Genomic DNA, 15178 nt, shown 5'->3' with positions numbered 1-15178 from the left:
AGTCTTCCAGTTCAGGGCACTGTTTCAGGCTTTCAACTGCTCATCAGGTGTTCATGTGAGTGCACTCTAGTCCCAGCTTGGGCCTTTTTGTATGGGATATGTCCTGTGACATTTATCTTGACAATTGGCTGGTCCTGGCGAGCACCTGCTCACAGTTGCTACAGGACAGGGACCTTGTCCTCAGATATTGATGCAATCTTGGGATCATGATAATTCTGAGAGGTTGAATCTCATTCCCAAACAGAGGGTACAGTATCTGGTTATGCTGAGAGACATGGCAGCAGCGAGAGTTTTTCCATCAGGCTCTCGCATAAGCAAGTACAGTGAGGTTGCACAGAAATTCCTGTCTCGTCAGGAACAACCTACTTGGTTTGGCAAGTCGTCCTAGGTTACCTGTCATCGTTGTAAAAATTGGTCCCTCATGGGTGCCTTCACCTGCGCTCCCTTCTGTGGAGGCTCGAAGGGTTCTGGTCCCTCTTGACAGACCTTCTCTTCTTTCCGGCTCCACTTTCTCAGATAGTGAAAGAGGACCTTGCTTGGTGGCTGGACGATGGGAACCTCATGATAGGGGTCCGCTTGGCACTCCCTTTCCAGAGATACCTCTGTTCTCAGACACATCTCATAAGGGATGGGGCACACACCTGGAGTTGTTGGTGTCAGGTGTGTGGAACTAGGGTGATCAGTACCTTCATCTCAGTGTCCTTGAGTTGAAAGCAGCATTCCTTGAATTGCAGGAATTATAGCACCAAATGATAGGACACTTCGTGGTGTTGATGAGCGACAACACTTCGATAGTGGCATATGTCAACAAGCAGTGAGGGTTAATGTCTCTTCATGCACACCAGTTAACAGTGCAGGGGCACAAGTGGGCAGTGGCCAACTCAGAGCTGTCAGCCAGGTACAATCCTGGTTCTTGGAATGTACTGGCAGACAAGCTCAGATACCAGACACAGGTAAGATGGACCTGTGGTCCTTACACGCCTATGTAGTAGAGAGCTTGTTTGAAGCTTGGGGACCCTGAGCGCAGACTTTTTGCCACCAGACACTAAAAGAAGTTGCTGGTATTCTGCTTGATAGTTCCCGACCCTTGGGCTGCCATGGAAGACTCATTCCGACACCCATGGGACATCCTCGATGTGTACGCTTTTTCACCATTTTTCCTGATTCAGAAAGTCATGAAGAGAGTGCTGATGACCCTGAATCTCAGCTTAACTTTGGTGGCACCAAAATGGCTTCATACCTGTAGTGGTATCCAGACGTGCTAACTTTGCTTTCCAAGGTCCTTAGGGAGCTGCTTCAATGGCTTAACCTGCTATGTCAGCCACACAGAGAGGTATCACCAAGCTGTGAAGTCGCTGGCTCACACCTGGAGACTATCCAGTGTCTCCTTCGAGTGAGAGGTTTTTGTGCCTGAACTGCAAGGGCGATGTCTGGATACTTATGCAAATCTTCACTGGCTGTCTACCAGGGGAAATGGGCTGTCTTCTGTGGTTGGTGTTGTAGATGGAGTATCTCTTGCATCAGAGCAACTCTTCAGCAGGTAGTATCTCCATCTCTCCCATTCAAGGCTACAGGTCTGCCTTAGGCCAATTATTGAGACTTAAAGGAGTAGATCTCTCCTTCTCATGGGACATCACCATGCTCCTGAAGAGCTTTGAACAGTCTTCCCCTTCCAGACAAGCAGTCTTGTTCCTCCAGAGAAGTCAGGCTCCCTGAGTGGGATGGGTTTCTCATTCTGAGGAGTCTTCTTTATCACCCATATGAGCCTCTCAGAGAGTGTCAGACAGGCCATTAAAGACTGTTTTCCTCCTGGCCTTGGCATCAGGTAAGAGGATAGGTGAGCTTCATGGCCTTTCCTTCAATGTTAAACACTTGAGGGGATGGGAATCTGTTTTGCTTAAATTTGTCCTGAACTCCATAGTGAAGAGACAGAATTTATCAGTCCCTGACAGGTTCGAGTCCACAATCCCCCCCCAAAAGGACTTTGTTGGTAATGATCCAAACGAGATGTTACTGTGACCTGTTAGGGTGCTACAGTAGTACCTAAAAAGGACTTGACATCTCAGGCCTGACTGTCGACAACTCTTCGTTAATATTGGCAGGCCAAGAAAGAGGTGTCCAAGAACACAATGTCTTTCTAGCTCCATGAGACGATCAAGTAGGTGTATGACTCGTCCAGCAGCAGATGTTACATGTGGGGCCTGGTCAAGTCAGACCACATTCACCTCCATTTACCTGCGGAGAATTGCCTGCAAGTCCTTGGACATGTTTTCCTTGGGCCCTGTGGTGGCTGCTCAACAAGTTTGTGTAGCTAGTCCAGCTCCGCTAAGGGTATGGGTAGCACCTCGTCTAAGGTATTTTGGTCAGCGAGAGAGAGGGAGAGTGTGTTTGAGTGACTGGTCCCCCCCCCCACTGTCTCTTTTCCTTTGTCTTGCTCTGGGCAAAGGGTCAGACTGCTGGCCAAGTACACAATGGACAGATGAGCAGATGTGCAGGTAAGTATACAATAGAGGAGCTTATCCTAATGTAAAGACCCTCAGGTTTGTTTTTTAAGAAAAATTTAAATTACTTTTAAAATTTGATTTTTAGCATTATAATACCTGTACTGTACTGCAATTTTATTTTGAAACTTAGCAGATTATAACAGCATCATTGACCTTCATTGTCACAAATCAGTCAATCATTTCATTTTGTCAAAAGAGACTTTGTCAGTTCCTTTGCCTGTTTAGGTCTTTTTCCTCTAGCATATACTCTGACTGTTGCACTGAAGTTAATCCATAAGGTACCCTTGACCTTTATCCAGTAACCTTCCAAACTTGGTTTTCCTTCTTCTGGCATGCCAGTTTTTTTGTGCATATATTGGAAAAACATACATCATAGTTATTCTTAAAATTCTGTTTAATATTTGCTTTCCTTTCTGTATTCATCCCACTGGTATCTCATCTGCTATGTCATCTTTGACTATTACTCCTACTCTCTTGTCATATATCACTCCATTCCAGCAAAATTTGTTTGTTTGTGTCACTGCCATCTTTTGTGTTCTTGTTCCCCTAAACATTATCAGTTGTATGCAGCAAATACAGTATCTGCATTTCTTCCTGCTTGGATCACTGTCACCATCATTTTTCAACTTAATGCTGACTTAATGCATGTTATGCCTAACTCATTGTTAATAGATCAGCTGCATCCTTGTGCTTTTGCAATTTTTATGAAATGAAGTTGATTATACAATTTTCAAATAAACTCATTATCTGTGCCAAAATGTAATTAGTATGTTGTACTGTTAATATAAATTTTTCTATTATTTTCCAACAGGACACAGCAGGACAAGAAAGATTTAGAACATTAACACCAAGTTATTACCGAGGTGCTCAGGGTGTGATATTGGTATATGATGTAACTAACAGGAATACTTTTGCAAAGTTGGATATGTGGCTAAATGAGTTAGATACATATTCAACCAAAACTGACATTGTGAAGATGTTAGTGGGTAACAAAATTGACAAGGTTAGTATTCTTCCAATCATTTTACTGTATTAACTTACAGAATTAATTATCCAGGGTGTCTTTTTTGTAGGGTTGCTTTTAAAAACATTGCTCCTCGAAGGTAAATTAGAGGATTGGATAAAAAATTCTTGATTTTTTGGGGGGGGCCTTGGAAATGAAATAATGAGGTTATGTTCATTTTACATGTAGACTACTTAGTTTTCTTAATTAGTATATCAAAATACCATGAATTTGTTTAGGTACAGGTATTACTGTCAGCTCTAGTTGCTGTCAGCTGATCTGTCATTGGAATATTCTCTTCATTAAAATTTGTCATGGCAACACTGCTCATGGTATCAGCTGCTGATTGGCCTAATCCCATCATATTTGAATGTAAACAAATAGACTTTGAATTCCTACCAAAGCACTTACTTACATGGAGGACATGGGATTATACCCAGGAAGTGAAAAAATAACTTTATTGGTAAATATGTCCTTTTGAGTTCCTACAGATATACCCAGTCCATAATGAGGAAGAGGGCCACAGGAAATTATCTAACCTGAGTTTCAGATTCAGAGCTTCAGCTGAATCTGGACTTGTAAAGTCAAACCCCGGTATTCGCAGGGGATAGGGACAACAACCACCCACAAATCGCTAAAATCTGCGAATACTTGATATCCCCTCTAAAAACGCTTATAATTGCCTATGTTAATAGTTCAAACACCAAAGACACCCCCTCTAAAAACATTTATAACTGCCTATTTTAATAGTTCAAACACCAAATGTATACCTTAAACTGTCATCCTACACCAAATGTACTTTAAACTATCATCCTCAAACACTCAATATCAATTCAAAGCCATTTTACAAAATTTTCCTTAAAATTATATGGCTCACAGGTGTGTGTGTGAAACTAATAGAGAGAGAGAGAGAGAGAGAGAGAGAGAGAGAGAGAGAGAGAGAGAGAGAGGAGAGAGAGAGAGAGAGAGAGAGAGAGAGACACTAGAGAGAGTATCAGTAAACATTAAACTAAAATCAATCATAAAAAATGCAGAAAACTCCTTCACAAAGCATCAGAGCTACAAGCCAATCAGCAACTAGCAAAGCTGGTGTCCTGCTCTGTGATTGGTTCTTCCAGTCAATAGCTCCTTTTCTATGGTCCATCTCACACATTCTATGAGTATCCTTTGGCGTATAGAGAGAGAGAGAGAGAGAAGGGCTGAACTGAGTTGTTTACATCAGTTAAACAATTGAAAATGTTGGGACGACAGTTTTTTATACATGTTATGATGATAATAGATCAATATAATAATGCAATATACATTATATATATATATATATATATATATATATATATATATATATATATAGGCAGTATATATATATATATATATATATATATATATATATATATATATATATATATATACAGGCAGTCCCTGGTTAAATGACGTTCCGACTTTACGTTCGAGGTTACGACGCTTTTCAAATATATTCATCAGAAATTATTTCCTGGCTTACGACGCATGTTCCGGGTTACGACGGCCGTCGTAATATATCCGACGGAAGAAATATGGCCCCAAAACGGCAGAATAATCATAATTTGAAGGTTTTTTTATGTAAAACTCAATAATAATGCAGTTTACATCGTTTTCAATGCACCCAGAGCATTAAAAGTAAGGTTTTCTTATGATTTTTGACGATTTTTCGACGATTTTCCGCTTTACGGCGATTTTCGGTTACTGACGCCAATTTAAGAACGGAACCCCGTCAGAAACAGGGACTGCCTGTATATATATATATATATATGTATATATATATATATATATATATATACATATACATATACAGTACATATACAGTAAACCACCCATATTCGCGTTCTCAAGGTTCACAGACTCACCCATTCGCGGGTTTTTTGTGGAACCTATCTAAAAAATTTTCGCGGGAAACTCACGCATTCACAGGTTTTTCTATGGAACATATCTATAAAAATATTCGCAGGAACCTCCCTATTTGCGGATGCAGATTTTTTGTTTTTTTCCTATAGCAATATTCTGTATTTTCATATTTATTGTATAATAACATTAAATAATCATGTAAATCAATAATAATACTGTACTACAGTACTGTACATATAATAGTAATAGAAATTAAATAATAAATAATAATATTATGTAATACTACACTGGGTACCTTAATAATAATAAATAATAAAGTTAAATCATATGGGTAGTAACTGGTGATGATTGTTGATTACAGTATGCTGTAGATGATGATGATGATGAATTAGCTGTGCAGTATGATGAATGATGGGAGGCACTGTCATGTTAAGGTATTTGAACATGGCAATAAAGGTGGTACAGTAGGGCTGCATGAGTATTTTACCTTGTTCATGCTCAGTGCAGGCGACTGTAATTAATGTCATGCTGTAATGGGCTGCTACTTCTCCATGACTTTTGCCCTATCTTAACAAAACAGTCATGTCTACAACTTTCTTCTCATCAGTCATTAATTGTAGCCTATTGGCCAGAGGCCTTAGAAGAAGCAGAGCATTCAGAGGACATCTTAATGCACGAATTCAAAAAATATTTTTAGGCCATAGTACTGTACACGCAAAACACACAAACGAGAGATAGCAATAAAACGAGTTATATTGGGTCATTTGCCGATAATTTGCCGCTACAGTATACACATGGTACTACTGGTTGTGCGTACATATACTAACACTGATCTTGTGCGCATACAGTATGTACATTTTATAAAATGTTTTGTTGTAGGATGATTTTTAAATATTACATACAAAAAGTGTTTTAGGATGATACATAGTACAGTACAGTACTGCGGGTAGTACGTAGAGCATATCTAAAATACGTAAGACAACAGGAATAATGCAGGGTACATATGTTTACATCCGCGGTAAGTAGCATTTTCACGTATGTACTAAATATTTATTAATGACTACTGTAAGTACATTTTGTAAGATGAAAAACGATTTACTAATTTTCAAATATTACAGTTCTGTAATATATTAACGTAAACACAGCAAAATTTCAATAATATATATTTGTTTTTCTTAAAAGTGCTTCACTCAAGCCACCTCTCTGCAAATATAAAGAACTCACGATGCTGGATGCTGTGTACCCAGGACCAGTGATACTCGACACACTATTGGCTGTCATCTGCAAAGCAGCCAATCCAGAAGCACCATTCATTTTCCTTGGCGCTCATTGGCTGTTCACTTGGCGCTGATTGGCTGAACATTCACAACCAACTTGCGAACATGGAATTCTGGGAGACCGCATCCACGGCATCCTTCTCAGTTGTGCGTAGTTCGCAGCATCTTCTTACCGTGTGAAATCATGCGTCTTTACATTTGGGTTTTTTATCTTTGTGCATCAGCGGTATTCAGCCCTAAAATGCCTCCTAAAAAATGCCCTGCTCCTTCAAAGCCTTCTGGCAAAGACTCTAAAAGAAAGAAGACTGTTATGGTACTCGAGGAGAAGGTGAAACTTCTTGACATGTTAAAGGAGGGCAAAAGTTTTGCCGTGGATGGCTGCCATTTTAGTGTTAGTGAGAGCACTGTGAGATATATCAAGAAGAAAGAGGGAGAGATACGTAAGTCTGTGAGTATGAGCCACTTCGGTAGTGCAAAGACAGTTTTGACAGTGCGGGATAAAACAATCGTGAAGATGGAATCTGCTCTGGCAATCTGGTTAAAGGACTGCTGGAAGAAGAACGTGCCCCTCAACTCCAACATCATTCGCGAGAAAGCGCGACAACTCTACCAGCAGTTATCAACTGCTAAGGAAGGCGACGACATAGTACAGGCAGAGGAATGCGTTGAAGAAGGCGAATTAGAATTCTTAGGCTTTGATGAACCAGCAGAAGAAGAAGAGGGGGAAGAGCCCCAAGCAGGACCATCATCAGCGCCTCAAGGTTTCCAGGTCAGCAAGGGGTGGTTCCACCGATTTAAAAAACGGTTCCACCTAAAGTCTGTTACATTACATGGGGAATCAGCATCTGCAGACATTGAAGCAGCCGCGAAATATCCGGAGGCCTTCAAGAAAATCATCAAAGAGAAGGGCTACCATCCAGAACAGGTGTTCAATATGGATGAGACTGGCCTGTTATGGAAGAAGATGCCTTCCCGGACATACCTTATGAAGGACGAAGCTAAAGCCTCCGGATTCAAGGCCCAGAAGGATAGGGTTACCCTCATCATGTGTGGAAATGCAGCTGGTTTCATGCTTAAACCAGACCTCATTTACAAGGCTGCAAACCCCAGGGCCCTCAAGAATAAGAACAGGGCATTGCTTCCTGTGTTCTGAATGCATAACCCTAAGGCCTGGATCACCAAAGTCCTCACAGAGTACTGGTTCCATCAGAGCTTCATCCCTCAAGTTAGGCAATACCTGAACGACTTGGCCATGGAGTTCAAGGTGTTACTGATTATTGATAATGCTGGTGGCCACCCTCTCGATCTTTCTTACAAGGAGTCCAGCTTGAGTTCCTCTCTCTCAACACCACCTCTCTCCTCCAGCCTATGGACCAGGGCTGTGATCTGTGCCTTCAGAGGCACAATCTGACATACCAGGAACCCCCTCCAGCACCATTGTGAATGCAATGGGAAAAAGTGACAGACCACTGAATTGATTAACAGCTCTCCTAAAAGAATATTTTACGCTAAGAACCAATTCACGATTTATTGTGGAATCCCACATGTCTGACCATCATCAACCCATCATTGAGTGACATGGAGACTCTGAACGCTTGCTGGAACAAGTTGCTGGAACAAGTTGTGGCCAGAGTGGGTTCATGATTACAGGGCTTCTCTCTCAAGAAATTCAACATTCGGCCATTAATAAGGCTGTCCAGTTGGCGAGGATTCTAGGTGGGGAAGGCTTCGAGGACATCACCGAGGATGAAATCGGCACCCCTATTGATGCTCACTCTGACCCCCTGACAGACCAGGATTTTGAAGTGCTGACGAAGTCTGCCAGTGAGGAAGAAGATACGCCAGGTTCAGGGGAGGAGCGGGAGGAAGAGGTGAGCAGCCTGACTTTGGAACATCTGTCCCACATTAAGAGAATGATTAAGGATTTGGAGGAGTATGTTTCAACATGGGATCCTTTTATGGAACGCTCCTTGAAGTTCTCAAACATCCTTGATTTAGCATGGGAGCCCTATAATCAAGCCCTCACCACCATGAACCCTGGACAGGTAGCCTCGGAAACCTGTCACACGACAGGTAGGGTAGTGTACTTTTAGACACACGAACTTGAGCCGTCGACTACTCGGGTCGTATGGGACCAATTTTTTTTTTTTTTTTTTTTTTTTAACTACTGAGCAAGTACTCTTTTTTTTCTACTGGTGTAGGAGAAAAAACTCTAGTAATAAAAACAATACCCTATTTATTCAAAATCTGACAATAAGTATCAAAATTAAATTACATACATTTATACTACAAAAGAGTATCCTAAGGTTCAGAATTCTTGAGAAATACGAGGCAGGCTTGAAAGACGAAGGGTTAAGCACCATTTTGAGACTAGTCAGGCTGTGATAGCTCAAGAACTGCAAAATCTGGAAAGAGGAGAAATATATGTACATTTTTTTTTTTTAAATCAATAGAAAACTTTGCATAACAAAATATTTTTTTTCTACCACTAAATCTTTATGGATTTGGATGAAATTTTTTATAAGTATTCTGCAAGCATCTAAAATCATGGGAAAAATAAAATAAAATAATTTGAAAGCTATAAATGGGTCAAAACAGGTACATTTGGATGGCACCACACTCTGCCATCCAGTGCCAAAATATTTTTCATGTAAAAATGAGTATGACATGGCTTAAAAGGTTTTTTAAATGTAATATATAATAAAAAATAAACAATAGACAATAATAATAATAATAATTTGGGAACACTTACCAGGAATTGGAGCACTTTTCACAGGTGTACTTCAGGTGGTGGGCACAGGTTGTCTTCCTGCAGTTGCTACACAAAATTTTTGATCTCGCATTAGAGGAGGAAGGGCAAAGATGGCATCTCTGCCGCTTTTCAGAGCGTCCCTGGCCTTCATTTGTGGCAACGGTGATGTCTTCCACCTCAAACACAGAACAAATCAGGGATGAGACATCCCTTGGAAGATATGTCTTCTGCTGCAGGCGGTTGAATGCCCAGGGACGACAAAGTTCAAGTGCCAAATCCATAGCAAAATTTCTTCGGGAAACTTTGGCATTTTCTGGTTGGTGCTGATATATTATGAAGGCGTTATTGACCACAATGTTGAGTAGGCCAAAGAAGACACACAAGGGCCACCTACTGGTCTTCCTGCTGCAGGTCATGGCAGCACACAGCTGGTCAAAAGTGTTGACCCCTCCCTTGGTTGCATTATAGTACATGTGGATGTGCGTCTTCTGACGTTCCACAAGTGTGGGTTGATGGTGGACTGTGGATAAAATCTGCATCCTCTTGGTTGACTTCACACGTTGGCACATCAGGGTTGCTTTATCTTCATAGCTGTAGACAGCAACCGACTGTCCCAACTCCATTGGAAATGTTAGCAATTCCAGAGGCATGTAGGGTTTAGGACAAATAGTGCCTACCAAGTGCATCCCATATTTCTGCAGGCTCCTTGCTAAGGGCAGGGATGTAAACCAGTTGTCGGTGGTAACAACACGCCCGACGTCCTGAAGGGCTTGACCAACTCTGTAGTAAAAACTCCCCAGCGATATGACCCTGTCAGCACCAGTGGTCTTGCCACAGTAGGGGATTGAATTGCACATATAATGTGTTTCTGCATCGCAAGCCATGACCAATTTGATACCATACCTAAAGAGGAAAGAAGAAAACTAACATTAGTTGTAAATCAAAACTTGAAAGATTTGTTATAATGAAATAACAGAAATGTTGAAAAATTGTAAAACAAAAAGTATTACTGATAATGATAATTAATGATACAAAATATTTACAAATATTCACAGAAGAAAACATTTACTTACTTTGCTGGTTTGTTTGGAATAAACATGTGGAAGCTGCAACGTCCCCTGAAGGCTAGCAGTTGTTCATCTACAGTAAGATGAGGCCCTGGAGAGTAGTTGCCTATGCAGTGCCGGATGACAGTATTCCAAACTTCCTGATATGGGCGAACTTGTCCGTCTTCAGACGGTCTGTCCTTGTGCCAGCATTATCAAACCGTAAGGACCTCATGAGGAATGCAAAGCGCCGCCGCTCATGGCACTCCTGTAGAAGGGGCATCCTAATGCTGGGGAGAACAGCTCTTCTGTAGTGAGGTGGTTGTCCTTGCGTGCCCCTGCCATGATAAGCACACCAAGTAGTGCCTTCAGTTCCATGAGTTGGAGGTCTTTGAAGGTGGGGTTGTTTTATGCGTTTCACTTTATCACGCAAGGACGTGATTTTGTCACCTGTATGCATACACACTTCTGCCAGCAAGGGGTCGTTCATGAACAACGAAAACACCTCCAAGGGTGTCTTAGCAGTTAGTGTGTTTGTAGTAGGAGCCCCCTCCTCAATATTGTCACTCCTTGAAATAGATGGCATGGCAGGGTTTGGCTCTGAGTGCCACACTGTTTTGTCCCTTCCTCTGTATATGTCTTGTGGTAACTTCTTGAGGGCTTCACCAGCTGCAGGATGTAGTGGTCTTCTCCTCCTCTTCCTGCTTCGTAACTCAGAGGGGCTAAGGAAGGGCAAAAGCTGTTGCAGCCCTCGACGTGAGAAGGCTCGTCCTCCTGGGGTGCGAGGCATTCCAACTCGTCTTCCAAGTCTTCATGAGTGACTTCTTCTACTTCCTCATCCTCCCACGTGTGGGCGTCGTGCAGGTCATCAAACACCCTGTCTGCTTCGATAACAATCTCAGAGGGGTCCTCCACATCACTGGTGTCATCCTCAGAAAAAAGCAGCTTATTGTAGTCCTCCTCCTTCACGAAATTTCTTCTCGACATGGCGAAACCTGAAAACATGAAAAAATGGAAAATTAGAAAAGTACCAAAAAAACCATCTTGGCCATGAGCAATCTCCAAAATGGCAGTTGGTCTATGTAGAGCAACCATCCGTTAATATTTCCACCAAAAATTATCACTGTAGTCCAAATAACAATGATGCAGCAATAAATTTTACAAAAGTATTGAAAATCACTTTTACTTACGTACAAGGTAAGGTAGTGCTGAAATACACACAAAAGAAACTTTCAGCGCCGAAAATACTGTGTTCGTGGCGGATGTCAAGTGCGGCATGTCTACTCTCCATGTCAGCTCGACAAAGACTAGCTATTCCAGAAAAAATGAGTCCACCTACTTGAAGGGGGCGCTGCGCTGAAAAAATGGGTTTTGCGCAACCTGCGTGTGTCTAAAATGACACAAGGCTACCTGTCCAGGGTGAAAAAGCAGCGACAGCAGCTGCCTATCACCATGTTTATCAAACGGACGAAGGAGGTCCCTCCAAAGCCTCCCAGATCACCCGAAGTAGTGCCTCTCGAATCGCCTGAAGAAGTGCCTCCCCAACCGCCTGAAGTAGTGCCTCCCAAATCAACTGAAGAAGTACCTCCCGAAGTGCCTCCTGAAGGTGAAGAGGCACCCTCAGATGAGTTAAATGTGAAAGATGTACTGGAACAAACCAAAAACTGGATGAGAAAGTGGAATATCTGATGATGGTGAATGATGACTGTGAAGTACTGCACCTTTCAAAGTTGTGCAAAGTTAATCTGCAGCTCCTACACCATCTTTGTTTTCCCTTCAGTTCTGATCTACAGTAAAGGTTGAAATCACAAGTTTGCTTCCATCTTCCCTGCTTCTCTCAATCTCAGATGAGTTGTAACTCCTCTGCTTTGCTGTGCAGTCATATCTTCATCGTCATTCATCGCACTGCACAGCTAATTCATCATCATCTTTAATCAGCATTCATCGCTGGTGAGTACCCGTATGATTTACATATGTAGTAATCTTAATATACTGTATAAGTAATTTTTTAAAATGTGCTTACTTTTTTTTTTTTTTTGTCTCTCTTTTTGTGAATTACATATACAGTACGTAAATACCAATGATCCCCCCAAAGAGAAAACAGGACGGCTTGTAACTGTATGAAAGAAAATGTGCATGGCTGAATACATAGGGGGGACTGGATTATTTTCACCTACAGCTGTAAGCCCTACAGTACGTACGTATAAATGTAACAATAAAATGTGTAAGATGGCTTGGAAATGATATTAATAGTATCATTTCAAAGATTAATATAGTAATAAAGTAATAGTTTAATGTATATTTGATGTAGGCTGGTATTTTTAGGCATACTTTGGTGTTTGACCTTTCACAGTAGACAGGTACAAATATACTTAGTATTAAATTTTTTAAAATGTGCATACGTTTTTTTTATTTTTTCTCTCTCTCTTTTTGCGAATTACATACTGTATATGTAAATACCAATGGTTCCCCCCCGAAAAGAAAACGGGATGCTTATAAATGTATGAAAGAAAATGTGTGTGTGTGGCTGAATACGTAGGGGTGACTGGATTATTTTTGCCTACAGCTGTAAGCCATACAATACGTACGTATAAATGTAATGATAAAATGTTTAAGATGGCTTAGAAAGTATATTAATAGTATCATTTCAAAGATTAATACAGTAATAAGGTAATAGTTTAATGTATTTTTGATGTAGGCTGGTATTTTTAGGCATACTTTGGTGTTTGAATTTGCATGGTAGACAGGTATAAGCATTTTTAGAGGGGTGTTGTAAGCATTCGCGAATTTGAGCTATTCGCGGGGGCGTCTGGAACGCATCTATCTATCTATCTTATCTGTCCATCTCACACATTCTTCGAATGTCCTTTGGCATAAAGAGAGAGAGAGAGAGAGAGAGAGAGAGAGAGAGAGAGACTCTTTGCCCAGGTGCTAACCCCCTTCACTTTCAATATGTCAAAATCATTGACCAGTTAGGCCTTCATCCCTCCCTCTAAGTAGGAGATGGAAAAGATCAGGAAAACAATTATTGAGCTAAAATCTTATCTAATTTACTATATTTTCCTTAATGAATTGATATTTTGCTGTTAACATTAATACAGGTTGACCATCACTAATCCGGCATCATTGGGACCTGGAGGGTGCCAGATTAGCCATTTATTAGGCTAGAATACACGAAACCCAGTAGCTAAGAACCTCATCTTAGAATTAAAATATCCCATAAATCAGTATAAGTTGGTTTATAAAGAAAAGACAATTATCAAATACAGGTAGTGCTCGAGTTACGATAATTCAACTTACGATATTTCGAGTTTACGATGGGGTTAGCAATTAATACCGATACAAAAATATTTAGGAAATAGTTGTAGATTTCACTCAGGCAGCAGGTACAATCAGGCAGCGAGAGAGATCAACTTACAATAGACCAACTTCTTTTCCTCCATCTCTTTATTCCATCTGCTAGTTATAAAAGTAAAAGAGAATGATAAAAGTATTGTTAGTAACGTTATACTCTTGCGTAAATGCGTACAGCCATGAACAATCAAACGGGAAACTGTTGTTTTGCTAATAATCATATCGGATAACAACAATTTTGCTTGTGTTTCAACCATTGTACGGTAATAAACAATTACTGTAGTTATGTTACAAATGACGTTTAAGTACTGTACAATAGGACTGATATATTTTTTACACTATGCCCTTATTTGCTTTGGAGAAAAGATCGACAGGGAAATATACTGTTGCAGTAACTTTAAGCTGCAAGTTGTAGCTGAAGCTGAGAAAACAATGTTCAAGCTGCTAATGACTATAAATTATCGTGCATCGGCAACATGGATGAAACTCGACCGTAAATAAAACTGGAGAGAATGTATTTTAATCAAAACTACTGGGCATGAAAGAATACAAATTACTACTGTTTTCACGCCTATAAAAGATAAATACGTAAAGCTCGTATTATGATGAAATCAAGGGAAAATAGCGAACGGAATCTTGATTTTTTTTTTTTTACACAAAAGAAGCATGCCCCCAAAACGGCCAGCCACGATTCCCGTGAACTTCATATATTAACAAAAAAATAGCTAAATTAATTTCACAACGAGACGTATTAAGTTATATTTCTTAATTTCACAACGAGACGTATTTAAGTTATATTTCTTAATTTCACAACGAGACGTATTTAAGTTATATTTTGACTTAAAAACACTTCGTATAACAAAAAATATCTGTGTCCCAAATAAATAAAGTATCCATATTCATTTACGCTAACTAGAAGCAAGAAAAGCGCTTTCAACTTAGTTAAATGCGGCGAAATAAACACCGCGATATCGATTCCCAAAACAAAACATTGATCGCAATTTACAGTTTGACCATCAGTAGTCCGGAACAATCAGTAATCCGGCACAAATTTCGGCTAGAGTAATTTCTAATGTTTCCGCACTAATTTTCAAATTTCCCGGTCGCTGTTCCAACTCGCTCACCGGCCGCTTCGATTTGGTGGCGCAGTGTGCTGCATCAACAAACTGGTAGCCTAGCCTACATTATACTGAACTCTATTCACATATTAACAGTACTATACAAACATCAACATAACAAATGTGCATCTTTTCATGGATCTTTTAAAAAGTTATGCTTTACTACATTGTTTCCAATTGCGTATATTCTCATATTGCTTTTGTATTATAAATTGCGATCAATGTTTTGTTTTGGGACTCGAT

The 15178-nt window shown here is 40.4% G+C and overlaps 1 protein-coding gene across 1 annotated transcript in view; it reads left to right on the top strand.

Moving 5' to 3' along the window:
- LOC136826859 (ras-related protein Rab-18-like) overlaps positions 1-3574 on the top strand; it is a 245411-nt gene extending 241837 nt beyond the window's left edge. Inside the window, exon 3 of the mRNA XM_067084352.1 lies at positions 3316-3574. Within this exon, the coding sequence (XP_066940453.1) occupies positions 3316-3540 (225 nt within the window). The 3' untranslated portion in view covers positions 3541-3574. The remainder of the gene's footprint in view (positions 1-3315) is intronic.
- The last annotated feature ends 11604 nt before the right edge of the window (positions 3575-15178 follow it).

This window comes from Macrobrachium rosenbergii, chromosome 41 (genome assembly GCF_040412425.1).
Source record: "Macrobrachium rosenbergii isolate ZJJX-2024 chromosome 41, ASM4041242v1, whole genome shotgun sequence".
Taxonomy (NCBI): domain Eukaryota; kingdom Metazoa; phylum Arthropoda; class Malacostraca; order Decapoda; family Palaemonidae; genus Macrobrachium; species Macrobrachium rosenbergii.
The sequence above is the reverse complement of the archived record's forward strand: the minus strand, read 5'-3'. Positions and strand labels throughout refer to the sequence as shown.